At 47.7% G+C, this 25,424-nt stretch overlaps 1 protein-coding gene across 1 annotated transcript in view; it reads right to left on the reverse strand.

Annotated features, from left to right (window-relative positions):
- The window catches only part of LOC115461873 (chondroitin sulfate proteoglycan 4-like), a 122,248-nt gene that overhangs the window by 92,034 nt on the left and 4,790 nt on the right, over nt 1–25,424 (reverse strand). Inside the window, exon 2 of the mRNA XM_030191932.1 lies at nt 759–922. Coding sequence (XP_030047792.1) covers nt 759–922 — 164 coding nt within the window. The remainder of the gene's footprint in view (nt 1–758; nt 923–25,424) is intronic.

Below are 25,424 nucleotides of genomic sequence, written 5' to 3' on the forward strand. Positions count from 1 at the left end.
CTGAAGCTAAAAGCACATTGTAAATGCAACTAAAATAAATAACGGTATATCATATATGGAAATGCAGACATCCAAAACAGTTTTCAAACATATGGAGAAAAAGACCTCACAAGGACCAAGATCAACAATATTTAGGGGGTTTTGACATACAGTCACTTTTTAATGTGATCGGTCAAAAAAACCTCCCAAAACAAAATCATGTTTAGTAGATTCAACAATGTATAAAACTTTTATTGTCCTTAATATCTACCAAACAATTATATATCAAAAAAGGAAGCAGAGCAATAGTTATACTTGTACTGATGCAAATAAAGTGGTGCTTAGCTTCAGATATGCAATAAGATGATTTAGCAGTTTTTTCTCAGCTGCCTTCTGTTATGTGGTTCCACTGAATCTATAAAGACAATAGCTCTCATTTGCTGTGTAACACTTCAATTCTCCTCTAAGCTTAGGCTGGGCTCCCAATGGGGACCCGTTTCATGACTGCTTCTTTTGGAGACCCAGCCAGGGAATGTCTAATGCTGTGCTTTCAGCTACTTTGCACTGTTTTGGATGCCTGTATTTCCATATATGATATACCATTGTTTATTTTAGATGTACTCTATCTTTTGTATGGTATAACTGATCCTTCTTTTCTTCATTGTAAATGCAACACAAATAATAAAGCATGTTTTTCTTCTGTAACATATCCATACAGGCAACAACTATTTTGAAAAAGCTTTCTCAAAGGTGTACATTTTACTCCTTCTCTCTTTTACCTGCAAAAGTCCTGACTGCAGTTCCACCACGCAATAGTCTTCTTGCCCTGCTGCAAGGAAAAGTAATCCATTTGGCTTGCTGGTAAGAAACCGCAGCTGAAATGTCATCCGTAGAAAGGATTCCACTACTTTTATCTCAACATAACTTTCACCATAAAATGATGCTAAAAAGTGAAAGAAAATTTGGAAAAATTAATACTAGCAGCATAACTGAAAGGTGCATTTCCCTTTCCTCTCACCCTTTCTCCTCCAACGTCCTCCTTCATCACCCCCTCAGCCTTCCCTTTCCTCTCAAACCACCACCTTCTCCCCCCCCCCCAAGCCTTCCCCATCCCCTCTCCCCAAATCACTCCTACCATTTAACTTCTGATCTCCACCCCCAATCATTTTCCAACTGATCCCTTCCCTCCTTCCTCACGCAAAAAGGAATCTCCACTGGATAGTACTGCAGGCATTTCCAAAACTCATGTGCTCATTGGTTGTGGCACCCATGTAACAGTCATCTTCTCATCATGGGCCTCCTAATATCTGTTCATCTAGTCTTAGCAAGTACAAGGTCTGATCTCTGTGGATGAATATGAATGAATTTTGGTAGGAGATCTAGAATCAAGGTAGAAGACTCTCCTACCAATTTCATTCAAATCTATTCAAGGACAGCATCCCAAACACCTATATATAGAAAGACAGATGAACAGACATGGTCAATCTAACAGGCACTTTTTAAAATGTAACACTCCCCCCTCCCGCAGGAGCATCCCTGAATTCGGGGCCCAATCTGGCAGGAGCCCACCTCGGCCTGTTCCATCAGTCCCTAGTACCTGTGGTGTCTGGTGCCTCCACCTGAAGCAGAAGGGTTTTAGCAAGTGAGATTTCCCTCCCTTCTCCCCCAGGAAAATGCCAATAAACACTTCTGGCATTTTAACTCTCTAACTCTCTCTGATAGATTTCACAAAACACAGAAAAGTACTCTTTTGGAACCTCGAGCCCTCTTTGGCCAAGTCCTCTATTTTAGCTCCTTTCCAGCTCTCTGTGGGTTAAACTCTGCAATTGCTAAGGTTTGGGAACACATTATGTTATAGGGGGTGTAGTCAGCAACGACTAGAACACTATACCTAAGGCAAAACTGTCTTTGGTTTTCTGCCTCTAGCTTCCATCTAGTTTCATCAGTTTTGATAGCTGGTTAAAGGCCCATGACCCTTATTGCTCGAGATCACAGACCACTGTCAATCCGTCCCGGGGGACGGTGTAAAAGCCAGATCTGCGGGATCCCTGGGATCTTCCGGATTTAAGTACAACCTTAAGACTGGAGTGCGTCTTTGTTTTGACGACCGCTGCTGCTTACAGTATGCAGCGATCACCAGCCATAACCCAGCGCTGGGATTCTCTATTCCCCTCTTTCCGTGGTGAATCTTCAAGTAGGTTAAACCAAGGAGGTGTAATAGATTGGAGTGGAAGTGAGCCTATCTAGTCCACTGTAAGTAAGTATCAGAAAATGATTCAGGGGCAAGTGGTTTCATAACTCCAAATAAAAAATGTAGATCTCTTTTGTTTAAACATAACTAAATGGGCTATAAGCCCCTAATGCAGTCCAGTGGTTTTCTTATATTTTGTTCTTGTGATGTCTTATACTGTGTCAAAACTGAAAACTCTTATCTCCTTGAGGATAAATGAGGGGGCATGGGATAAGCTTATCTGGTCCAGGAGACAGTATGACTATAAAGTTGAAGCCGGTCCCCCTACAGCAGCCATCTCCGTTTGTCAAAAACAATAGCAAAGTAGATTTGCATTCTCTCTTGTAAGGGGATGAGGGGGGGGGGGGGGGAAGAATACCTAAGAGGAGTTGTGGGGGTCTGGTGGAATTTTCAAGAGTCTGTGGGGGGGGGGGGTTATTTTCAAAATATATTTGTCATTACTCCAGGAGCTGCTTTGTTATTTCAAGTGCTGTATTGTGGTTTTCAATGGAGCGCTAGATGCCTGCTGTTTTCTTCATGATGACAATAAAAAGATAGTGCTCTATAAAAATACTTGCAAAAGTTTTAATGCCTATGTGTGTCATTTTTTTTAATTTGACAAAAATGTAATTTATTTTAAATCTTCCCCTATGAACATATAACATAAAATTTTAAATCAGCAAAACAGCACTAAAAAATTATTGTATCTGCTAGACACAGCAGAAACTCTTTTTGCATATGTCCAAAACTTTCTGGAAGGGCTGCTAGTTGTTTAGTGACGAGATGGTTGTTTCAAGGCTCGTTACTCAATAAAACTGCATGTTCAAATTGAGCACGTGCCCAAATCTGAGCATGCAATTTTTTGCAACTTTTATAGAATTAGGCCAATGGCTGGCGGTAACGTCTCAGACCCAAAATGGACGCCCGGCAATTTTCATTTTGCTGCACATCCATTTTCGGCAAAAAATTTTTAAAAAGGCATTTTTTTTACAGGTACACTGAAAATGATTCTGCGTGCACCCAAAGCACGCATCTACACCACTGCAAGTCATTTTCAGCGTGCCTTTGTAAAATGGCCCCCAAGTTAACTTCTGACATTCTTTGGCAAGACTTCTGTTACAATCTCATTAAGAAATAGTTTCAGCACCACTTCATACTTTGGAGAAAGACGGCATACCATACATTCCACTACAGCACTATCACTTGTATCAGTCCAAAGCCATTTCTCCTTTTGCTATGTGCAGCAAGCACCACATAGCAATCAGCAGCTCGCCCCCCACAACTGCATTCAACATACAATTAGGGCTTCTAATCCTAAGTGTTTAAAAATGTTAAATTTATTTAGGTGTTGTTTTTCTAGCTAACTAGGGACTTTTTTGAACGTACCAAAACAAAATCTTTGTTTAATGATGTTTTTGTGACTTGGGTACTACTGCTGGATTCTTTTCTAGTGGAATCAAATATATACATTTGTATCACTTAATGGTCATTAGCACAGGAAAAGTACAACTTTGTGGAGGATACAAGGCAAGCCAGCAAAAAGGTGAGGGTGTATAAGGGGAAGTGCTATTTTCTAGTTTTTATCTATCTACACTTTTTTTTTCTTTTTTGCAGGGGTGGTAGAGAGTTAATATCTGCTTTTATCAGTTAAAAATTAAAATCAGAAGTCCTCTGTATAAGCAGAATTAAGAACTAACTTCTCATGGAAAAATGACTTTTTTCTTTCAGTGTCCTCCACACAGCAGCCCTAGCCCTGGACATCCTGAGAAACAGAAGTGTAGCTCAGAACTTGAGCCCAGTCTCCTGCATCAGGCCAGCCCTCAGGTTGTCACAGGTACTACTCAGGAGCCAATGCAGTAAAAAGTGCTGTTACAGCAAAGGAGTTTACATGAGATTTTTTTTGTGTTAGTCTCGCTCCCTAGGCAGAATGGCTTCTAACACAGAAAAGTCTGCAGTAAAACCATTGCACTATAAGACAGACAAGTGGGCATCCAAATCACAGGCAAGCGGATGACTAGAAATAGCTCCCAATACAAAAAATCTATGCTGAAACTTGGGACAAGTTGTTTACTCTTTCTTTAATGCTGAACCTTTACAACAGCTCACAGTTCAAGCAAAGATGCAGAGCGAGAGCAAAGGGATCATCTGAGAAAGTTTAGCATCTCACTTCAGAAGACCCAAGATCTCTGATGACCAAAGTGGCACCTGGTACCTGATTCCCCCACCCCCCTCCTGAAGAAAGTTTTAGAGGGTATCTTATGGGATGGGATGAAGGTGGTGGTGGTGCTGGGGATCACCTAATATCAGCAGCTGCAGACCAACAGTGTTCGGGAGACTAGAGAAATAGAGTTGAGGGATAAATTGAGGTTGCTAGAGGACCAGCAAAAGAATTTGGAAAAGGAAGAGTATTTTGAGGGTAGGAATAAAGCAGGAAAGAGTTTGGCCAGGAGACTTAATGTTCAGAGGGGACACAAATTTTGAAAATTAAGGATTGGATGGGGAAATAAGATAGGAGTTAAGTGAAATTAAAGAACAATTTACTAAATGTTATAAGGAGCACTATAAGAGTGACTTACATGTAGAGGAAATAGAGATTGAGCAGTATCTTCAGAACTGCTGGGTGCTCAGCTTGGGGGAGGGGGAGGTAGCACACTTAAATCAGACGACTAATTTATAGGATGTACAATGGACTATTGGCCAACTGAAAGAAAAGGAAGCCCACCAGGCTAGATTTATTTGTTGTATTTGTATCCCACATTTTCCCACCTTTTTGCAGGCTCAATGTGGCTTACAGTATGCCGTAGTGGCGATCACCATTTCTGGATTGAGAAATACAAAGTGGTATTGCGTTAAGGTCATAAATGGTAGAGTAAATTATAGAGTAAATTTCATGGGACAACAGCCAAAATTTAAAAAAAATTTAAAGGAATACTGGGTCCAATAATGTAACATTAACATCAGGGGATCTGGCGGAATCAATGTAGATGGTGGAAATTGCTATCTTGCCCAAAATAAGGAATCTCCTTGTTCTGGATCTAATTGTCCCAAATGTACTACTATGGATTTTTAGCCTGCTTCACTAACACAGACTACTCAGTAAGGGAAAATTAGGTTCTTACCATGATAATTTTCTTTCCTTTAGTCATAGCAGATGAAGCCATTACGTATGGGTTGTGTCCATCAACCAGCAGGGGGAGATAGAGAGCACTCAACTTTTCACAGTGCCTCATGGCCAGCTAGCTCCACTGCCTCTTCAATATTTGAAGCTTCCAAAGCAGTATGGCAAACCGCAATGGGAACAACATGAACTTTCCTCACAGCGAACGACGGCCCCTTAACAAGGGCATAAACTCAAAAAAGGAGGGAATAAACTCGTCCTCCACTTTGTATTTACGGAGGGAGTACTTGCATCCTCCTGGAGGGAATAAACTCATCCTCCCAAAACATGAACTCATCCTCCTATAACTGTAACAAGAATCCTGAAGACTGTTTTCCGACTCCCCAAGGAAGGAATATAACTTCAGGAAACAAGAACAGCACCTAAAATCAGAATCACTGCAATACAGACAACCATACAGGGAGGGCTCATGGCTTCATCCGCTATGACTAAAGGAAAGAAAATTATCATGGTAAGAACCTAATTTTCCCTTCCTTGTCATCAAGCAGATGAAGCCATTACGTATGGGATGTAACAAAGCAATCCCTAAATAGGGTGGGAACAAGCCACACCACGCGCTAGCACCTGTGCTCCAAAACGCGCATCCCTCCTGGCAGCCACATCCCCACATCCAGCCTGTAATGTCGGGCGAAAGAGAGCTTAGAAGCCCATGCTGCAGCACTGCAAATCTCATGAAAAGATAGTGCTCCAGTTTCCGCCCAGGAAGAGGAAATCGCTCTTGTGGAACGTGCCTTAAAGGCTTCAGGCGGAGCTCGGCCAGACAGCAGATATGCTGAAAAGATAGCTTCTTAAGCCAACGGCCAATAGTGGCTTTAGACGCTGAAGACCCTCTGCGAGGACCTGCAAACAGCACAAAAAAATGATCAGAGGTCCTGAAAGAATTTGTAATTCACAAATACTGCAACAGAGTCCTGCGCACATCCAAAAGGTGCAACTGCCCAAATGAATCTGGAAACTCCTCCTCAACAAAGGAGGGAAGAAAAACAGGCTGGTTTAGGTGAAACGCTGAAACCACCTTAGGCATGAAGAAGGCACGGTCCGAACCGTGACCCCTGACTCTGAGAATTGCAGAAAAGGGTCTCTACAGGACAGCGCCTGGAGCTCTGACACCCGTCTCGCCGAGGTAATGGCCACTAAAAAGACGGCCTTCAGTGTCAAATCTTTCTCTGAAGCATGCCGAAGCGGTTCAAAGGGAGCCCCCTGAAGGGCCTTCAATACTAACCCCAGGTTCCAAGCTGGACAAGGTGCCCGCACGGGAGGACAGAGCCGAAGCACCCCTCTAAGAAACCGTGCCACATCTGGATGAGCAGCTAAGGACACGCCTTCAACCTTGCCACGCAGGGAGGCCAACGCTGCCACTTGCACCCGCAGGGAATTATAGGCCAAGCCTTTGTGTACACTATCCTGCAAAAAATCCAGAATCGGCAAGACAGGAGCCCGCAACGGAGAAAGCGCTCTTGAAACACACCAAACTTCAAACTGGCGCCAAATCCTGGCATAAGCCACAGAAGTGGAGCACTTACGGGACTGCAGGAGAGTGGAAATTACATTATTTGAGTAGCCTTTATCTCTCAATTGCGCCCTCTCAATCGCCATGCCATAAGACCAAAGCGGCAGGCGTCCTCCATGGCCACCGGATCCTGTGACAACAGGTGCGGAACCAGAGGTAACGGGAAAGGGAGCCTCCAACAGCATCTGTCGGAGGTCCGCATACCAAGGCCTCCTGGGCCAATCCGGGGCGATGAGCACCACTTCTCCTGGATGCAGCAGAATCCGCAGGAGCACTCGCCCTATCAAGGGCCACGGAGGGAAGACATACAGCAAGCCCAGGGGCCAGGGTTGAGCCAAGGCATCCAACCCGGCAGAGCGAGGATCCCTCCGTCTGCTGAAGAAGCACGGGACTTTGGCATTGGAACTGGTCGCCATAAGATCCATCACTGGCTTGCCCCATTTGGCACATATTTGCAGGAATACATCGTCTGCTAGTTCCCACTCCGCTGGATCGATCTGATGCCTGCTTAGATAGTCGGCTTGCACATTGCTCTGACCTGCAATGTGAGCTGCTGACAGGGACTGTAGATGCAGCTCAGCCCAGTGGCAAATTTGTTCGGCCTACGCGGCTAGAGCTCTGCACTGAGTGCCGCCTTTTCGATTTATGTAGGCCACTGTGTCGTGTTGTCCAACATCACTCGGACAGCCAATCCTTCCAGGGTCACTTGAAAGGCCAGAAGAGCCAGAAACACCGCTTTCAACTCCAAGTGGTTGATAGACCACTCCGACTCGTCGGGCGTCCACAGACCCTGGGCATGCTTCCCCTGGCAATGTGCACCCCAGCCCTTCAGGCTGGCATCTGTCACCACTAGGCACCAATCGGGGAGTGCCAGCAGCATTCCCCGCCGCAACATGCTGTCCGAGAGCCACCACTCCATACTGAGGCGGGCCGCAGGGAGCCAAGAAAGTCTGCACTGATAATCCTGAGATACTGGAGACCATCGATGAAGTAGAGAATACTGTAGAGGTCTCAGGTGCGCTCTCGCCCATGGCACCACTTCCAAGGTGGCCGTCATCGTTCCCAACAGCTGGGCAATGTCCCAAGCTCGCGGGCGGGGCATCCTCAGGAGCAGACGGACCTGATTCTGAAGCTTGCACTGCCTTTGCTCGGGAAGAAACACATAGCCTGAGGCTGTGTCGAACCTGGCCCCCAAATATTCTAGAGATTGCGAGGGGGTCAGGTAACATTTGGCCATATTGACGACCCAGCCCAGAGATTGAAGGACTGAAACCACTCTGGCTGTAGCTAGATGACTCTCGCCACACTCAGAAGGGGAATTAGCCCTCCTGCGTTTATCAGGAGGATAAGAAACAGGCAAAGCCAACTCCAAAAGGCCAGGCTCCACCGGGGGGGGGGGCAGGCAGAGGGTCCAAAGATCCTTGTGGAAGAGCTCTTTTAAGCATGTATGCCCTATGCAGCATTAAAACAAAATCAGGGGAGAAAACCGCTCCCTGACCGCCCGGATCCTGCCCCGGGCTATCAGCTCTATTATTAGCCTCACTCAGAGGATCCCCCCCCCCCCCCCCCGGATTCAGGGCTCTCCGTCGCAACGGAGGCTGCGCCATGTGGAAAATCCAAAATGGCATCCGCTGCCAGCTCAGAGCGCAAAAGATCACTGCTCGCCATGCTCGGGCTGGCTCTACCGTCTGTACAGCACGAATTACAGAGCCCCGCTGCTGATTTGCGCTTGCCACATTTAGAACAGCGCTTTACAGTCTCCACAGCCATCGCCGAAAACGGCGGTAAAATTCAAAAATGGCGGTTCACGCCAAAAACGTCCTGATCGCGGGCCCACCCCGGAGGAGTCAGAAAACACTCTTACCTCACTAGACCGAGTATCACAGCTCCGGTCCTGCAGAAGAATCTCAAGAAAAAAACCTCTTTTCCAAGATCGCTGCACTAAAGCGTGATGCGACTTTAATTTTTTTTTTTTTAACGCTGTGAGGAAAGCAGAGGCAAAAGAGGTAAATAAAAACACTCTGGAGGCTCAGATAAGTGGGAAAGGCAGGGAAAGGTGAACCAATGTGCCTGCATCCACTGAGTGAGAAAGGACAGGGAAAAGCAAGCTAATATGTCCACATCCATGGGGGCATGGGTAAGGCAGGGAAAGGGCTGACCTATGTGCCTTCAAAGTGAAGCTGCTATAGCCTCGAACACCCCGGCTAACAATTGGCAAACCAGGAGCCACCCCCAGGCAGAATTCTGATGGAGCTCGAAGAAGCTGCGGCCACCCTGCTTGGGGAGATAGAGAATACTGAAGAGGCAGTGGAGCTAGCTGGCCATGAGGCACTGTGAAAAGTTGAGTGCTCTCTATCTCCCCCTGCTGGTTGATGGACACAACCCATACGTAATGGCTTCATCTGCTTGAAGACAAGGAATTACTGTTGATTCTTTTGGATTCGTATTAGGTAAATGAGCCCTCTATTAGAGCTGCTAAAATCTACAAAGATTAAGATATATGCAATGATTAAGATATATACAATGATTAGCTATATAACTAAAAAGAAACAATACCTATCTATAAACAACAGGTTAGTGACAAAATTCAGAAACTACTTAATCCAGATAGATAGGAGGGGCATGGCACCAACAATGATGCTCTCAATTGATGCAGAAAAAGCATTCAACAGAATTGAAGGGCCATTTTTATTTGCTACACTGCAGAGGGTGGGAATGGGAGAAAAATTTTACAGGGTGTTCAAGCTTTATATAAATCTCCAAAAGCCCATATTTGGGTGAATGGGGAATATACAGATGTCTTTCAACTACTATGGGGTACGAGACAGGAATGCCGATTGTCTATTAAGCTGTTTGTTGAACAGGGCCAAGGAAGGGATGTGCAGGGAATTTGGATGGAGGATCAAGAATAAGATAACATTTCAGGATGATGTAATTTTTAACCTTAGCAATCCTCACATATCCTTACCAAATTTGATGCACAAAATCAAAACTATAGTGCCGTCTTCAGGTATAAAATATATTGGAGCAAGTCATTGGCAATGGACGTTTCGTTGGCTCCGGACTGAAAAGCAGGTATCAAAAGTATGTTCCCATTTGTCTTGGCTACTAAAGTCTATAAAATATTTAGGTGTTACAACTGGCATAGAAGAGGGTAAATTGGTTTCTCTAAATTATGACCTCTTACTAGAGTGCTGGATCAGGATATAGACAACAGAGGTTGAAGCTGTCATGGGTGAGCCGTATAGCTACATGCAAAATTAATATATTGCCCCAATTTTTGTATTTTTTCAAGGCTCAAGGTTGCCTTTATTTGATGTAACGCTTAGGGCAATGCCATTTTTTCATGAGTTTGCCTATTATGGAATCGGCTTATATGCTGAAGTTCTGACAAAAGAAGAGCTTTTCATTCCTTCGGAATAGAAGGCCTCCCAGAATATCTCGCAAGGTTTTGTATATGCCTAAAGAACGGGAGGGGCTGGGGGGTTCCATGCTTGTACAAATATTGTTGGGCAGTGCAACTGAAACATTAGTTCTTACCTGTTAATTTTCTTTCCATTAGTCCCAACAGTTAATCCAGAGACTTGTAGGTTATGTCCCCCTACCAGCAGGTGAAGATAGAGAGAACGTCTGACGAGGAGGGTACAAGTGGTTCTCCCCCGAAGGAAATGAACAACATCCAGATGGGCCTCCAATGAGACATTTCCCACGCGACCCTGAAGCAGGCTAATTCCACCAGCTAAACCTTCAAAGAACTCTTGGAAAGGCGCTTGACCAGTCCATCCTGCAGAAAAAATTCAGAATGGTTGCCACTGAAGCCGACTCAGCACAAAGTCCTGCCTCAGAGCACCAGGACTCGAAGGTCTGCCAGACATGCGCGTAAGCTGTAGAAGTGGACTGCTTTCGCGCCTGCAACATGGTGGTAATTACTCTCTCTGGGTAACCCTTCCTCCTCAGGTGCGCCCTCTCAATAGCCAAGATGAAAGAACAAAGGGAGAGGGATCCTGCCTGAGAATGGGACCCAACACTAGAAGGCCCCTCACTGGCAACAAACAAAAAGGACTGTTGATTTGAAGTCTGACCAGATCTGCATACCATGGGCGTCTGAGCCAATCGGGCACAATCAGAATCATCGGAACCGGGTGTCTCGCAATGCGGACCACGGTGGGAAGACGTAAAGCAGCTGAGCAACAGGTCAGAGTTAAAGAACAGCATCAATGCTTTCCGACCCCTATTCCTTGCCCCTGCTGAAGAAGCACCGTCACGTTGGACTTCCATGCCATGAGGTCAAGCGTCGGAAGCCCCCACACCTGGCCATGATCGTGAGAAAGCTGGGTTTTGTTGGACCCTGGGGAGTGGGAGCTCTCCGGGGAAGCTGAGATAGCGGGCTCTGTGATTGTCCAGGCGGACTATGTGCGCCGCCGCCAGCAGGGTCAGGTGGGCCTCCGCCCAGCAGAAAAGCATGGCAGCTTCCCTCACCAGAGGAGCACTCTTGGTACCCCCTTGTCTGTTGACATAAGCCACCGCCGTGGCATTGTCGGAAAACACTCATATGGCTGAAGGACCAATAAGAACTCCTGAAGATCCAGGCGAAAACACTCGAAGCTCCAGCTGGTTGATCAACCAGGATGCTTCCCCTGAGCCATCTTGTCCAGACAATGAGCTCCCCAGTCCGAAAGGCTGACATTTGAAGTGACTACCACCCAACTTGGAGTTACCAGAGGAACCCCCTCCTGCTCCAGATGAGCCAGGCAAAGCCACTACTGCATCACAAACTAGGCCTGAGCTGACCAGGGCAGTCGGATCAGGTAGTCTCCCAAAAGAGAGCAACAATTGAGGAGGCACAACTGCAGGGGCCGCATATGGCTCCGCACCCAAGGGACCACATCCAAAATTGCAGCCATGGAGCCTAAGACCTGCGTGCAGTCCAATGCTCAAGGAGTGGCCAGACTCGGCAGGTGCTCCACCTGACTGCAAAAACGCAGCCGCCTAGCTGGCAGCAAGGACACCATTTCTGTCCGAGTACTGAAAGTCACTCCCAGATATTTGAGGCACTGCGATGGAGACAAGTGATTCTTCTCCAGATTGACTACCCAATTGAGTGAGCGCAGAAGGTTGACCACCCGGTCCGTTGCTCACAAGCTCTCCTCGTGCGACCCCCCCCCCCTCTCCAGAGAAAGGCTGCCACCACCACCATGACCTTGGAAAAGGTCCAAGGCACTGTGGCCAGGCCAAAGGGCATCACCCAGAATTGGAAGTGTTGGCCCAGGATCGCAAAATGAAAAAAATGCTGATGCTGAGGCCAGTAACGTACAGTAGCTACAGAGGGCCTTGGGCTATAGTGGCCTTAGACGCCGGAAACCCCCGTCGGGGACCTGCCAACAGAACAAATGAATGATCAGAATTCCTAAACTCATTAGACATCTGCAGATACTGCCACAGAGCTCTGCGGACATCCAAAAGGCACAATTGCCCAAAGGAGTCCGGAAACTCCTCCTTACAAAAGGAAGGAAGGAAGAAAAATGGGCTGGTTCAGGTGAAAAGCTGAAACCACCTTAGGCAGAAAGGAAGGCACTGTACCAACAGTTACCCCAGATTCCAAGAACTGTAGAAAAGGATCCCGACAGGAAAGAGCTTGAAGCTCAGACATTCTTCTTGCCGACGTCATTGCCACTAAAAAAAAAACTGTCTTGAGAGTCACATCCTTCTCAGAAGCCCGTTTAAGAGGTTCAAACGGAGATCGCTGGAGTGCCTTCAACACGAGTCCCAGGTTCCAGGCCGGACAGGGCGACCGCAAAGGAGGACGGAGACGAAGCGCCCCTCTGAGAAATCGGACAATATCAGGATGAGCAGCAAGGGACAAACCGGAGACTTTCCCCCAGAAGCAGGCCAACGCTGCCACCTGAACTCGAAGGAAATTGTAGGCCAGGCCCTTTTGTAGCCCGTCCTGCAAAAAGTCCAGCAAAAGCGAGACTGTCGCCATAGTCGGCAAGATAGACTTTGGAGTACACCACGCCTCAAAAGTGTGCCAGATCCGAGCATAAGTCACAGAGGTAGACCGCATGCAAGCCTGCAAGAGCGTGGCAATAACCTTATGAGAATAGCCCTTGTCCCTCAATTGCGCCCTCTCAAGAGCCAAGCCGTAAGACCAAAGTGGCAAGGATCTTCCATAGTCACCGGACCCTGAACTAACAAGTTCGGAACCCGAGGCAAAGGAAGAGGCGGGTCCACCAGCATCCGCCGGAGATCGCGTACCACGGATGCCTTGGCAAATCCGGGGCGGTGAGAATCACCAATCCTCGGTGCAGGCGAATCCGAAGTAGCACTCGCCCGATCAACGGCCAAGGAGGGAACACATACAGGAGGTGCGAGGGCCAAGGTTGAGCAAGGGCATCCAACCCCGCCAAGCGAGGATCTCTCCTTCTGCTGAAAAAGCGAGGGACTTTGGTGTTTACGCTTGATGCCATGAGGTCCAAGTCTGGAGTCCCCCATTTGGCACAAATCTGAAGAAAAACTTCCCCCGCCGGTTCCCATTCTGCCGGGTCGATTTGATGTCTGCTGAGAAAATCGGCTTGTACGTTGATCTGACCGGCTATGTGAGCCGCGGACAGCAGCTCTAGGTGGCACTCGGCCCAGTCGCAGATTTGAGACGCCTCCGCAGTCAGGGCCCTGCACTGAGTGCCGGCCTGGCGATTGATGTAGGCCACTGCTGTTGTGTTGTCCGACAGAACTCGGACAGGAAGACCCTTCAGCGTCCTGTGGAAGGCCAGAAGAGCCTGGAATATCGCTCTCCGTTCCAAGCGATTGATGGACCATCCCACTTCCGCGGTGGACCACAGACCCTGAGCATAGTGTCCCCAGCAATGAGCTCCCCAGCCCGAAAGCCTGGCATCCATTATCACCAGACACCAAAACGGAAGAGCCAGTGGCATCCCCTGCCACAGCATGCTGTCGGAAAGTCACCAATCCATACTGCGCTGGGCCGCAGGAAGCTACCTTAGTCTGCGTTGGTATTCCTGGGAAATCGGAGACCATTGCTGAAGAAGAGCAAGCTGCAGCAGCCTCATGCGAGCTCTCGCACAGGGAACCACCTCTATGGTGGCCGTCATCGATCCCAGGAGCTGAACAAAGTCCCCAGCTCGAGGGCGAAGTATCCGCAGGAGCAGGCGGACCTGATTCTGAAGCTTGAGACGCCTGTTGTCGGGAAGAAAAACGAACCCCGAAGCCGTGTCGAACCGGACCCCCAAATACTCGAGAGACTGAGATGGGGTCAGGTGACTTTTGGGCATGATGACTACCCAGCAAAGAATATGAAGAACTGTAACAACTCTGGATGTGGCAAGTCGGCTTTCGTCTGCTGAATCCGCTTTGATGAGCCAGTCGTCGAGATAAAGGTGAACTCTGATACCCTCTCGCCTGAGAAAGGCAGCCACCACTACCATCACCTTGGAAAAAGTCCGAGGGGCAGTTGCCAGGCCGAAAGGCAAGGCGTGAAACTGGAAATGTTGGTTCAATACCGCAAACCAGAGAAACCGCTGATGCGGCGGCCAGATGGGAATATGCAAATACGCTTCCTTGAGGTCCAGAGACGCGAGAAACTCTCCTGGCTGTACCACCGCAATGACAGAGCACAGAGTTTCCATGCGGAAGTGTCGCACTCCTAAGGCCTCGTTGACTCTGCGTAAGTCGAGGATAGGTCTGAACGACCTGCCTTTTCTAGGCACCACAAAATAGATGGAGTAGCGACCGCAGCCGCATTCGGCGGGAGGAACCGGAACCACTGCTCCGAACTTCAGCAACACCTGCAAGGTTTCGTTTACCGCCGCCCGTTTGACGGCAGTGCCGCATCAGGACTCCAAAAAACGTGTCTCTCACAGCAGCGAATTCTAGTCAGTAACCTTCTCTGATCAGGTCCAGGACCCACTGATCCGAAGTAATCTTGGTCCACTCCTGCTAGAAACAGGTACGTTGACCATGTTGGATTATTTGTAGTAAATAATTAGCAGATTTTATACACACAGCTTCAGCTTTAGAAATGTTAATTTCTTTTCTTCATCTCTCTCACATACACCCCAGAATAATTCACTGCTGAGTCACTTTAAAGTTGAAGTAACAAAACATCTGTTTACTCACAGTTTGTAGTTAGATTATATTCAGACAGGCTTATATAAACATAATACTATACATTTGGATTATCAGCTCTTTCCATGTGCTTAGATGGTAATGGATGCTCACACCATAGATCCTCAGCTTAGGAGAGATCATGAGCTCCATGTGCTGTGCCTGACCCCCACAGGAAGTTGCATGGGTGTGACCTCTCTAGGAAATTCACATCAGAGGTCACAGAGTAATCACAGAGAAAAATTGGTGACAGACAATGCATGTAAAATACAATACATTATTCCAACAAACCCCTTCTCATGCATAACTGTCATGCAATTATTAATTCATACAAAGTCCAAGCTTTATTCGCAGATTCACAAAATGTTCTCTGGGTAACGGTTTGGTCATGATGTCAGCTGTCATCTCACTGGTGTGACAATAGTGTAGACTGATGACCCCTTCTTTCGCCAGCTCTCGCACGTTGTGATATTTCGTTGCGATGTGCTTGGTGCGTGACTGAACCTTGTCATTCTGTGACAGTCTGATGCAGCTCTGATTATCTTCCATTATCTGGATTGGTCTCTGTTCAGCTATTCCAAAATCCAGCAAAAGTTTTTCAATCCACATCAGTTCTCTGCATGCTTCTGTTACAGCCACATATTCAGCTTCTGTAGAAGACAGACTCACAATACTTTGTTTATGACTGGCCCAAGAAATTTGTACATTTCCATACATAAACACATATCCACTTGTGGATTTATAATCAGAATGATCCCCTGCCCAATCTGAATCACAGTAACATATTAGTTTTGGACTACTATTGGCTGAAATCTTTAATTTACAATCAATGGTACCTTTTAAATACCTTACCATCCTTTTAACTGCAGTCCAATCTGATTTGGTAGGTGAGCTGACCCTTCTGCTCAAAATTCCTACTGCATTTGCTATATCAGCCCTGTATGTGGTAGTCAGATATAAAAGCTTACCTATGGCTGATCTATATTGGATGTTATCTGGTAAAGGTTCTCTTACTGTTTCATCCTTCAGAAAATCAGTGATCATGGGAGTGCTTACAACTTGGGCATCTTGCATACCTAAACTTTCAATAAGCTCATTTATTTTCTGCTTCTGGCTTAGAAGATAAGAACCATCATTTTGTTTCTCAATTTCTATACCAAGATAGTATGACACATTACCAAGTTCTTTTATCTCAACATTCAGGTTTAAATATTTTACAATGTCCTTGTACTCTTGCTCACTTTCGCTTGCAATGAGCAGATCATCAACAAAAGCTAAAATGTATGCATATTGTCCATTTCTGCACCTAGTGTACAAGCATTTATCTGCTTCACCTTGCTTAAATCCTAAATTTGTCAATATTTCATGCAATTTGTCATTCCAACATTTTGCACTTTGCTTTAATCCATAAAGACCTTTGTTTAATTTACACACTAGCTGTCTTTGTTTTGTATTTATGAAACCTGTTGGCTGTTCCATGTACAAGTCTTCAGTTATATCTCCATGAAGAAATGCTGTTTTCACATCAATGTGGTTGACTTGCATGCCTTTTGAGACTGCAATGCTCAGAAGTGTTCTAATTGTCGTGTGTTTCACTACAGGTGCAAACACTTCATCAAAATCTTCTCCATATTTTTGAAGATATCCCTTTGCGACTAATCTGGCTTTATACCTTTCCACTTTTCCTTGTGCATTCCTTTTTAACTTGAATACCCATTTGCATCCTATAGCTTTCTTGCCAGGAGGTAATTTTGTAAGAATCCAAGTTTTATTTTTATCCAATGCATCAATTTCTTCTTGTGCAGCTTTACGCCATTCAGCAGCTTCTTCTGCTGGCATTTTCTCAATCTCATCCCATGTTAAGGGCTCTTGAGCTTCTGCTGACTTTGTTAGGTAAGACAGTCTTGGGGGTGGAACACCTTTGTTTTCCCTGGATGAGCGTCTGACAACAGGTTGGTCTGACCTTTCCGCATCCTCTAAATCTGAGAGTCCTTCTCCAATTGATTCCCCTTCTCCAACTGTACTGTCTCCTGCAATGATCCTTTCTGTGTCTGCTTCCTCTGCCTGTTCCTCGTTAGATACAGATGAGTTGCTTTCAGACATCTGCCTTGGTATGGCATTTATATACACTGGCATGTCTATTATGGTTCTAGTTTCATATTCTGGATGATAAGGCTCATCTGGGATAATCCAGCCTTTATCAACCCTTTTGTTTTCATCAAAATATGTAACATGTCTTATGCCAACAATGCCAGTTTTCAGATTCAAAATTCTATATCCTTTGTGTCCTGGAGCATAGCCAACTAAAATGCCCCTTTCTGCTGTGGAATCCAGCTTATGCCTTCTTTGCTTTGGTACATGAGCATATGCTGTACTTCCAAATGTTCTTATGTGTGACAGGTTTGGCTTCCTACCATGCCACGTCTCATGTGGTGTGCGCTCAGCGCCTTTAGTTGGCATTCTGTTTTGTAGGTACACTGCTGTGAGAATGGCTTCCCCCCATAGTCTTTTAGGGAGATTGCTATCTGACAGCATACACCTGGTCATTTCCACAAGTGACCTAAATTTTCTCTCTGCAACAGAATTTTGCTCTGGTGTATAAGCTACTGTTGTGATATGCTGAATGCCTTCTTGTTCTAGAAATGTGCGCATGTTTTGTGAAGTGAACTCACCACCATTGTCGGTCTGAAGAACCTTTGGTTTTCTTTCAAATTTATTGCTCACCATGGCTACGTATTTCTTCAGCATGTCTGTGACTTGACTTTTTTCTTTCAGCAAATAGGCCACACAATATCTAGAGAAATCATCCAAGAATATTAGCACAAATCTGTTATTTCCCAATGATGGGATATTAAACGGTCCACATAAGTCACTGTGTATTAAGTCCAGTACTTTATTACTCCTATTTCCTGTGTATGCAGGAAATGAGGGTCTCACACCTTTTTGAGTAACACAGTCTATGCATTTCTCCATTTTACCAGCATCTGCACTTATCTGAATGCCTGTGGCAAGTTGCCCACTGTGAAGATCCTGGATCACCTTAAAATCACGATGTCCCAGGCGGCGGTGCCAGATTTCCAGACTACATTTACCATCATTCTTCCTTACTTGCGCCATATGTGAGGCTTCACCTGAAATGCTCAGTTTATAAACATCATTATGCATAAAAGCTTCAGCATACACTTCATCATTTTTAGAGATTGTGCACTTACTGTTTTCAAAATGAATCGCAAATCCCTTCTTATCTAATGTAGATACACTAAGCATATTGCAAACTGCTTGGGGAATATACAAGACATCACTTACAGGAATTTCTTTAACTTCATTAGACACTTTGCATTTTAAGAATCCAATGCCTTTTGCTTGGATCTGAGTAGTCCCTGCGTTTGCAGTATGAAGAATTCCTTCTTCTGGACTCACTTCCTGAAAGAAATCCTTACAATTGGTTAAATGGCATGTGCTCCCCGAATCCAAAATCCAAGTACTTTCATTTGAATTATTATTTACCATAGTCAAAGATTTTTCTACCATTAGAAAGCTCTTATGTTTATCATTGTCTTTTGTACATGTCCTGCTTGGAAAATTCTTTTGTTCCATTGGCTTAGGTGAGCTAGAGGGAGTGTTTTGTGTTTCCTTACACCATTTAGATACATGTCCCTCCTTTCCACATGAATAGCAAATCAGCTTGCCCTTGGGTGGAGTTTTCCCATAGCTCCGCCTTCCTCTGTTCTTTGCCAAGAAAGGTAAAATTATGTATAATCATACCTGATAATTTTCTTTCCATTAATCATAGCTGATCAATCCATAGACTGGTGGGTTGTGTCCATCTACCAGCAGGTGGAGATAGAGAGCAAACTTTTGCCTCCCTATATGTGGTCATGTGCTGCCGGAAACTCCTCAGTATGTCGATATCAAAGCTCCATCCGCAGGACTCAGCACTTAGAGAATTACACCCACGAAGGGACACTCTGCCCAGCTCACCACCGCCGAAACGGGGGAGGGGAATTAACCCAGCTCATCCCCACACAAGTGGGGGAGGGGAATCCGTCCAGCTCATCCCCGCGGAGCGGGGGAGGGACACCACACCCGCCGATGCGGGGGGATCTGGCTTATCCTGCAACCGCAACCGCGGGAGGAGCTGACTGACCCTAACACCGCCGAAGCGGGAGGGGTACAAAGCTGCCCTACAGCCGCACGAAGCGGGAGGGAGTGCCGGCAGAATTTATGTCTCAATCCAGCCCCGTAAAACGGAGGGGAGAGGAATGCAGCAGCTCACTGTAACACAAAGTCGTCTCAACTCTTGAAGAATCCAAGTGAAAGAAGAACTTGAACACGAAGTCCTCCTGAAGTAACTGAAGGCTAAACTTGAACCTAAAATTCAACCAGAATATAAACAGTACAGATATCTGGGAGGGGCTATGGATTGATCAGCTATGATTAATGGAAAGAAAATTATCAGGTATGATTATACATAATTTTACCTTCCATATCATCAAGCTGATCAATCCATAGACTGGTGGGATGTACCGAAGCAGTACTCACCCAGGGCGGGACATAGAAATCCCTGACCTCAACACTGAAGCTCCAAACCGGGCCTCCGCCCGTGCAGCCACAGTCAAACGGTAATGCTTGGAGAATGTATGAGCCGAAGCCCACGTTGCCGCCTTGCATATCTCTTCCAAGGAGACGGATCCGGCCTCTGCCATCGAGGCCGCCTGAGCTCTCGTGGAGTGAGCCTTCAGCTGGATAGGCGGCACCTTCCCCGCGGCCACATAAGCCGCTGCAATGGCTTCCTGGACCCATCTTGCCACTGTAGGCTTAGCAGCCTGCAGACCCTTACGAGGACCTGCAAACAGGACAAACAGATGATCCGATTTCCGGAAATCATTGGTCACTTCCAAGTATCTGATGATGACTCGTCTCACATCCAGATATTCAAGAGCGGAGTACTCCTCTGGGTAGTCCTCCCTACGAAAGGAAGGGAGACAGAGCTGCTGATTCACATGGAAGCGAGAACCAATCTTGGGCAGGAAGGAAGGCACTGTGCGAATAGTCACTCCTGCCTCAGTGCACTGCAGAAAAGGCTCTCGACATGAGAGCGCCTGGAGCTCGGAAACTCTTCTGTCTGAAGTGATAGCCACCAAAAAGACTGCTTTCAACGTCAGGTCTTTCAGAGATGCCCTCGACAAGGGTTCCAAAGGCGGCTTCTGCAATGCTCTTAGCACCAGGTTGAGATTCCACGCAGGCACCACTGAGTGCAGAGGAGGGCGCAGGTGATTAACTCCCTTGAGAAAGCGCACCACATCTGGCTGCGAAGCCAGGGAAGCACCCTTCAGGCGGCCCCTGAAGCAAGCCAGAGCCGCTACCTGGACTTTAAGGAAACTGAGCGACAGGCCTTTCTCCAGACCTTCTTGCAGGAACGCCAACACTGAAGAAATTGGAGCAGTGAAGGGAGAAAGTGAGCCTGCTTCACACCATGCTGCAAAGATACGCCAAACCCTGGCGTAAGCAGTAGAAGTAGAGCGCTTCCTCGCTCTCAGCATAGTGGCGATGACCTTGTCTGAGAAGCCCTTCTTCCTCAGACGCTGCCGCTCAATAGCCAGGCCGTAAGACCAAAGGGAGAGGGATCCTCCATCACCACGGGACCCTGATGTAACAGGCCCTGCTCCACTGACAGCCGCAGAGGATCGTCGACTGAGAGCCTGAACAAGTCCGCATACCAGGGACGTCTGGGCCAATCCGGACCCACCAGGATTACCCTGCCGGGATGCTTTGCCACCCGGTCTAGCACCCTGCCCAACATGGGCCAGGGCGGGAACACATAGAGGAGCTCTTGTGTCGGCCACTGTTGGAGAAGAGCATCTACTCCCAGGGATCGAGGGTCCCGTCCTCTGCTGAAAAAGCGCGGCACTTGGCCATTGGCCGATGACGCCATCAGATCTAGGCTCGGCTGGCCCCAGCGCTTCGTGATGTCCAAGAACGCCTGAGTAGATAGTTGCCACTCTCCGGGCTCCAAGGTATGGCGACTGAGAAAGTCCGCCTTGACATTCATGACTCCGGCAATGTGGGCCGCTGAAAGCTGCTCCAGGTTCGCTTCCGCCCACTGGCAAAGACTCATAGCCTCCTTGGCTAGAGGGGCGCTCTGGTACCTCCCTGGCGGTTGATATAGGCCACAGCCGTGGCATTGTCCGACAGGACCCGTACAGGCTTCAACACGAGTACCGGGATGAACTCCAATAACACCAAGCGAATGGCTCTGAGTTCCAGGAGGTTGATAGACCACTTGCCTCTGCAGGAGACTAGAGCCCCTGCGCTGTCCTTCCCAAGCAGTGGGCTCCCCAGCCCATCAAAGAGGCGTCTGTCGTGACGACAATCCACTCCGGGGTCACCAGAGGCAATCCTGCAGACAACTTGTCTGCCTGCGTCCACCAGCTCAGCGCCTTGCGCACTGCTGGGTCCACGGGAAGGCGCACAGCATAATCCTCCGACATCGGAGTCCAGCGCAGCATCAGAGATAGCTGTAGTGGTCTCATATGAGCCCTGGCCCAGGGCACTACTTCCATCGTGGCCGTCATAGAGCCCAACAGCTGCACGTAGTCCCAAGCCCGAATAGAAGAGGCTACTAGGAACTAGTCCACCTGAGCCTGAAGCTTGACAATCCGATTGTCTGGCAGGAACACTCTGCCCACTTGGGTGTCGAATCGAACTCCCAGATACACCAGGGACTGAGTCGGGCGCAGCTGGCTCTTCTTCCAGTTGATGATCCAGACCAGGGAGCTCAAAAGAGCAACTACCCGGTCCATAGCTTTGCCGCACTCTGCATAAGAGGGGGCTCGGATCAACCAGTCGTCCAGATAAGGATGGACTTGTACTCCTTCCTTTAGCAGGAAGGCCGCTATGACCCCCATTACTTTGGAAAAGGTCCGCGGAGCAGTAGCCAACCCGAAAGGGAGGGCTCTGAACTGGAAGTGTCGTCTCAGGACTGTAAAACGCAGAAAGCGTTGGAGAGGAGGCCAGATGGGAATATGCAGGTACGCTTCCTTGATGTCCAAGGAAGCCAAGAACTCTCCTGCCTTCACTGCCGCTATAACAGAGCGGAGAGTCTCCATGCGAAAGTGCCTCACTTTCCAGGCCCGATTGACCCCTTTGAGGTCGAGGATAGGCCGGACAGAACCTCCTTTCTTTGGAACCACAAAGTAAATGGAGTAACGTCCCTTGCCAATCTGATTTTTTGGCACCGGAACGACCGCACCCAGGCGGATCAGGTTGTCCAAGGTCTGCTGCACTACCACAGCTTGACCGGAGACTTGCAGGGAGAGAGTACAAACCCGTCTCTTAAGGGTTGGCAGAACTCTAGCTTGTAGCCGTCTCTGATGACTTCCAGCACCCACGCGTCTGAAGTTATAGTGGTCCACTCGCCCAGAAACGAGGACAGCCGTCCTCCAATCTGCACTGGGGCGTGGACCAAGGCCCCGTCATTGGGTACGAGACCCTGGGGGAGGACCGGAGGGAGCACCTCCGGGACGGCGGTCTCTGCGAAAGGAATGCTGCTTGAGGGAGAAATTCCTCTTGAAGGAAGAGGGGGCAGAGGAACCCGACTTGCCCGGGCGGTATGGAGGTATCGGGACGAGTACTAACCCGAGCCCTGACCTCTGGTAATTTCTTGCCCTTAGACGTGCCGAGATCGGTCACGATTTTGTCCAGCTCGACCCCAAAGAGCAGCTTGCCTTTAAAAGGCAATCTAGCCAGGCGGGATTTAGAGGCGTGGTCAGCAGACCAATGTTTCAGCCAAAGCCACCGCCGCGCAGAGACTGTCTGAGCCATGCCTTTAGCTGAGGCTCTCCAGACATCATACAGCAAGTCTGCCAAATAGGCTAAGCCCGATTCCAGGGCCGGCCAATCAGCCCTCAAGGAATGATCCGAGGGGGAAGCCCGCTGCACCATAGTCCGGCACGCCCTGGCCACATAGGAGCCGCAAACTGAGGCCTGCAAACTTAAAGCAGCTGCCTCCAAGGACGACCTTAAGGCCGCCTCCAATCTTCTGTCTTGGGCGTCCTTTAGGGCCGTGCCACCTTCCACCGGCAACGCCGTTTTCTTAGTCACCGCAGTGATTAAAGAATCCACGGTAGGCCACAGATAGGCCTCACGTTCACTCACAGCCAAAGGATAGAGGCGGGACATAGCCCTAGCCACTTTAAGGCTCGTTTCCGGGACATCCCATTGAGCCGCAATTAAGGTGTGCATGGCATCATGCACGTGGAAGGTTCTAGGCGGGCGCTTCGTCCCCAGCATAATGGCAGAGCCAACAGGGGCTGAGGGAGAGACGTCCTCCGGAGAGGAAATCTTCAAAGTGTCCATGGCCTGTAACAACAGGTTGGGCAAATCCTCTGGGCTAAAAAGCCGCGCTGCAGAGGGGTCATCCGCTCCATCCGAGCGGGGATCTATCTCCTCCAAGGAATCCGCAAAGGATCGTTGGGAGACCTCAGACACGCTGCCCTCATCTACATCGGAGGAGACAAAAGTCCTCCAAGGCCTGGAAATCACCCCGAGGGCGTTTACCTCTGGGAACCTCAACCTCTTTATCAGAAGAGGGAGCAGGGGCAGCGTTTTCCATGAGGAAAGCCTGATGCAGCAGCAAAACAAACTCGGGGGAGAAACCCCCCAGACTGTGCACTTCCGCAGCCTGGGCAACAGCCCTAGACGCACTCTCAACCGGCGCTCGCAATAGCGGGGGAGAGACATGCTGCGCATCCAAAATGGCGTCCGGCGCGAAACTCCGTGAAGGAGCCACGCGGGAAGAACGGCGCTTAACTTTAGCCGCTTTTGTGCCGTCGCCCAAATTAAGGGCGTTCATGGCATTAATGTCTCCAACCTCAAGGGCGGCCCCGAAGAAGCCGTCCGAGCCGCGTGGCCGGCCAAGATGGCGGAGGCGAGGAGCGGGGGATGGGCGTTTATGGCGGGAAAAAACCGCCACGCCGGAGGAACGACCGGGACATTCATCGGGCACTAAACTATCACCCATCAAGGGCGAATCAGGTTGTAAAACCCCCGCATCCCCTCTAGAAGCGCTCCAGCGATCCGGGGAGCGACCCTTTGCGCCCTCGCCCTCCGACGCCATTGCCACGAGGAGAAGAATCGGGGAACCCCCTGCCCGCTATAAAAAGGTAAAATTACCTGCTTGCCGCTCCGAGCTGTAACGAACTGGTGTCCCAGTGAGTAGCTGCAATGAACGTTTAAAGAAACGTCGAATTAAACGCCTTTAAAGACGTTTAAAATTTTTTTTTTTTTTTTTTTTTTTAACGGAGCCAGCGGGAGGGGGGAGAAAAGGAGGGACCTGGCACCACCAGGTTTGCACTTGCTCAAAAGAGCCCTCAACCCCAGGCCTCAACAAAACCTAAGGATTAGGCTTGGAGGCCTAGCCAGAGCTGCTGCTGTGTGTGACCACCACCTGCTGAGATAGAGAACATACTGAGGAGTTTCCGGCAGCACATGACCACATATAGGGAGGCAGAAGTTTGCTCTCTATCTCCACCTGCTGGTAGATGGACACAACCCACCAGTCTATGGATTGATCAGCTTGATGATATGGAATTTGTTTCATTTCTCTCTGACTTGCTTTGAGAACATATCTCCTCAGAATCATTAATTATGCATTCCTGCCTCAGTTTTGATGCTGCCTGTTCAAAAGATTGCCCTTCAATGGCTTCATTTACAGACCTAAAAACATCAAACTTCTTTGATAGTGAGGTAAAAAGAAATGCTCTTTTCAATGCATCACACATGGGAATTCCAGAAAGTTCTAACTTTTGAAATGAAGACATAAGATGCATAATGTGATCATTACATTTACTTTTATCCCTTAATTTGGTTTCATTCAACTCTGCCAACCAAATTGGTTGCTGTTTTGCATATGTAGTTGCATACATAGTTCTCAGTTTATATAAAATTTCGTTTGCTGTATCTTTTGCCTCCACTAATATGGCTTGTTTCTCTGAAAGAGCTTCCAAAAACATGCACTTCACATAATAGTTTGCATTGTCCCATTCAGCCATATTTTCAGCTGTTCTGTTTTGGTCTAAACATATACTTAATTTCTTTGCTTGAAGGAGACATCTGAATCTTAGTTCCCACTGCTGATAATTAAATTCAGTTAATTTAGGCACCTTAAGAGAGTAGAAAAATGGTGAATTTCCTCCCTCAGCCATTTCTTAGCCTTCTGTCTGCTGTTTAGTGTGTGTGGGGGGAGAGAGAGACAGACTGAATCTTTCTTTTAAAACTTAAGAGAAAAATTTGGCTTTTTCACTGCCTGGTAATATTTCTCTTCTTCCTTTTTCAATTCCTGGGCTGGGCCCATAACCCTTTTGTTGGATTATTTGTAGTAAATAATTAGCAGATTTTATACACAC

This window comes from Microcaecilia unicolor, chromosome 2, assembly GCF_901765095.1.
Source record: "Microcaecilia unicolor chromosome 2, aMicUni1.1, whole genome shotgun sequence".
In the NCBI taxonomy this organism is placed as follows: domain Eukaryota; kingdom Metazoa; phylum Chordata; class Amphibia; order Gymnophiona; family Siphonopidae; genus Microcaecilia; species Microcaecilia unicolor.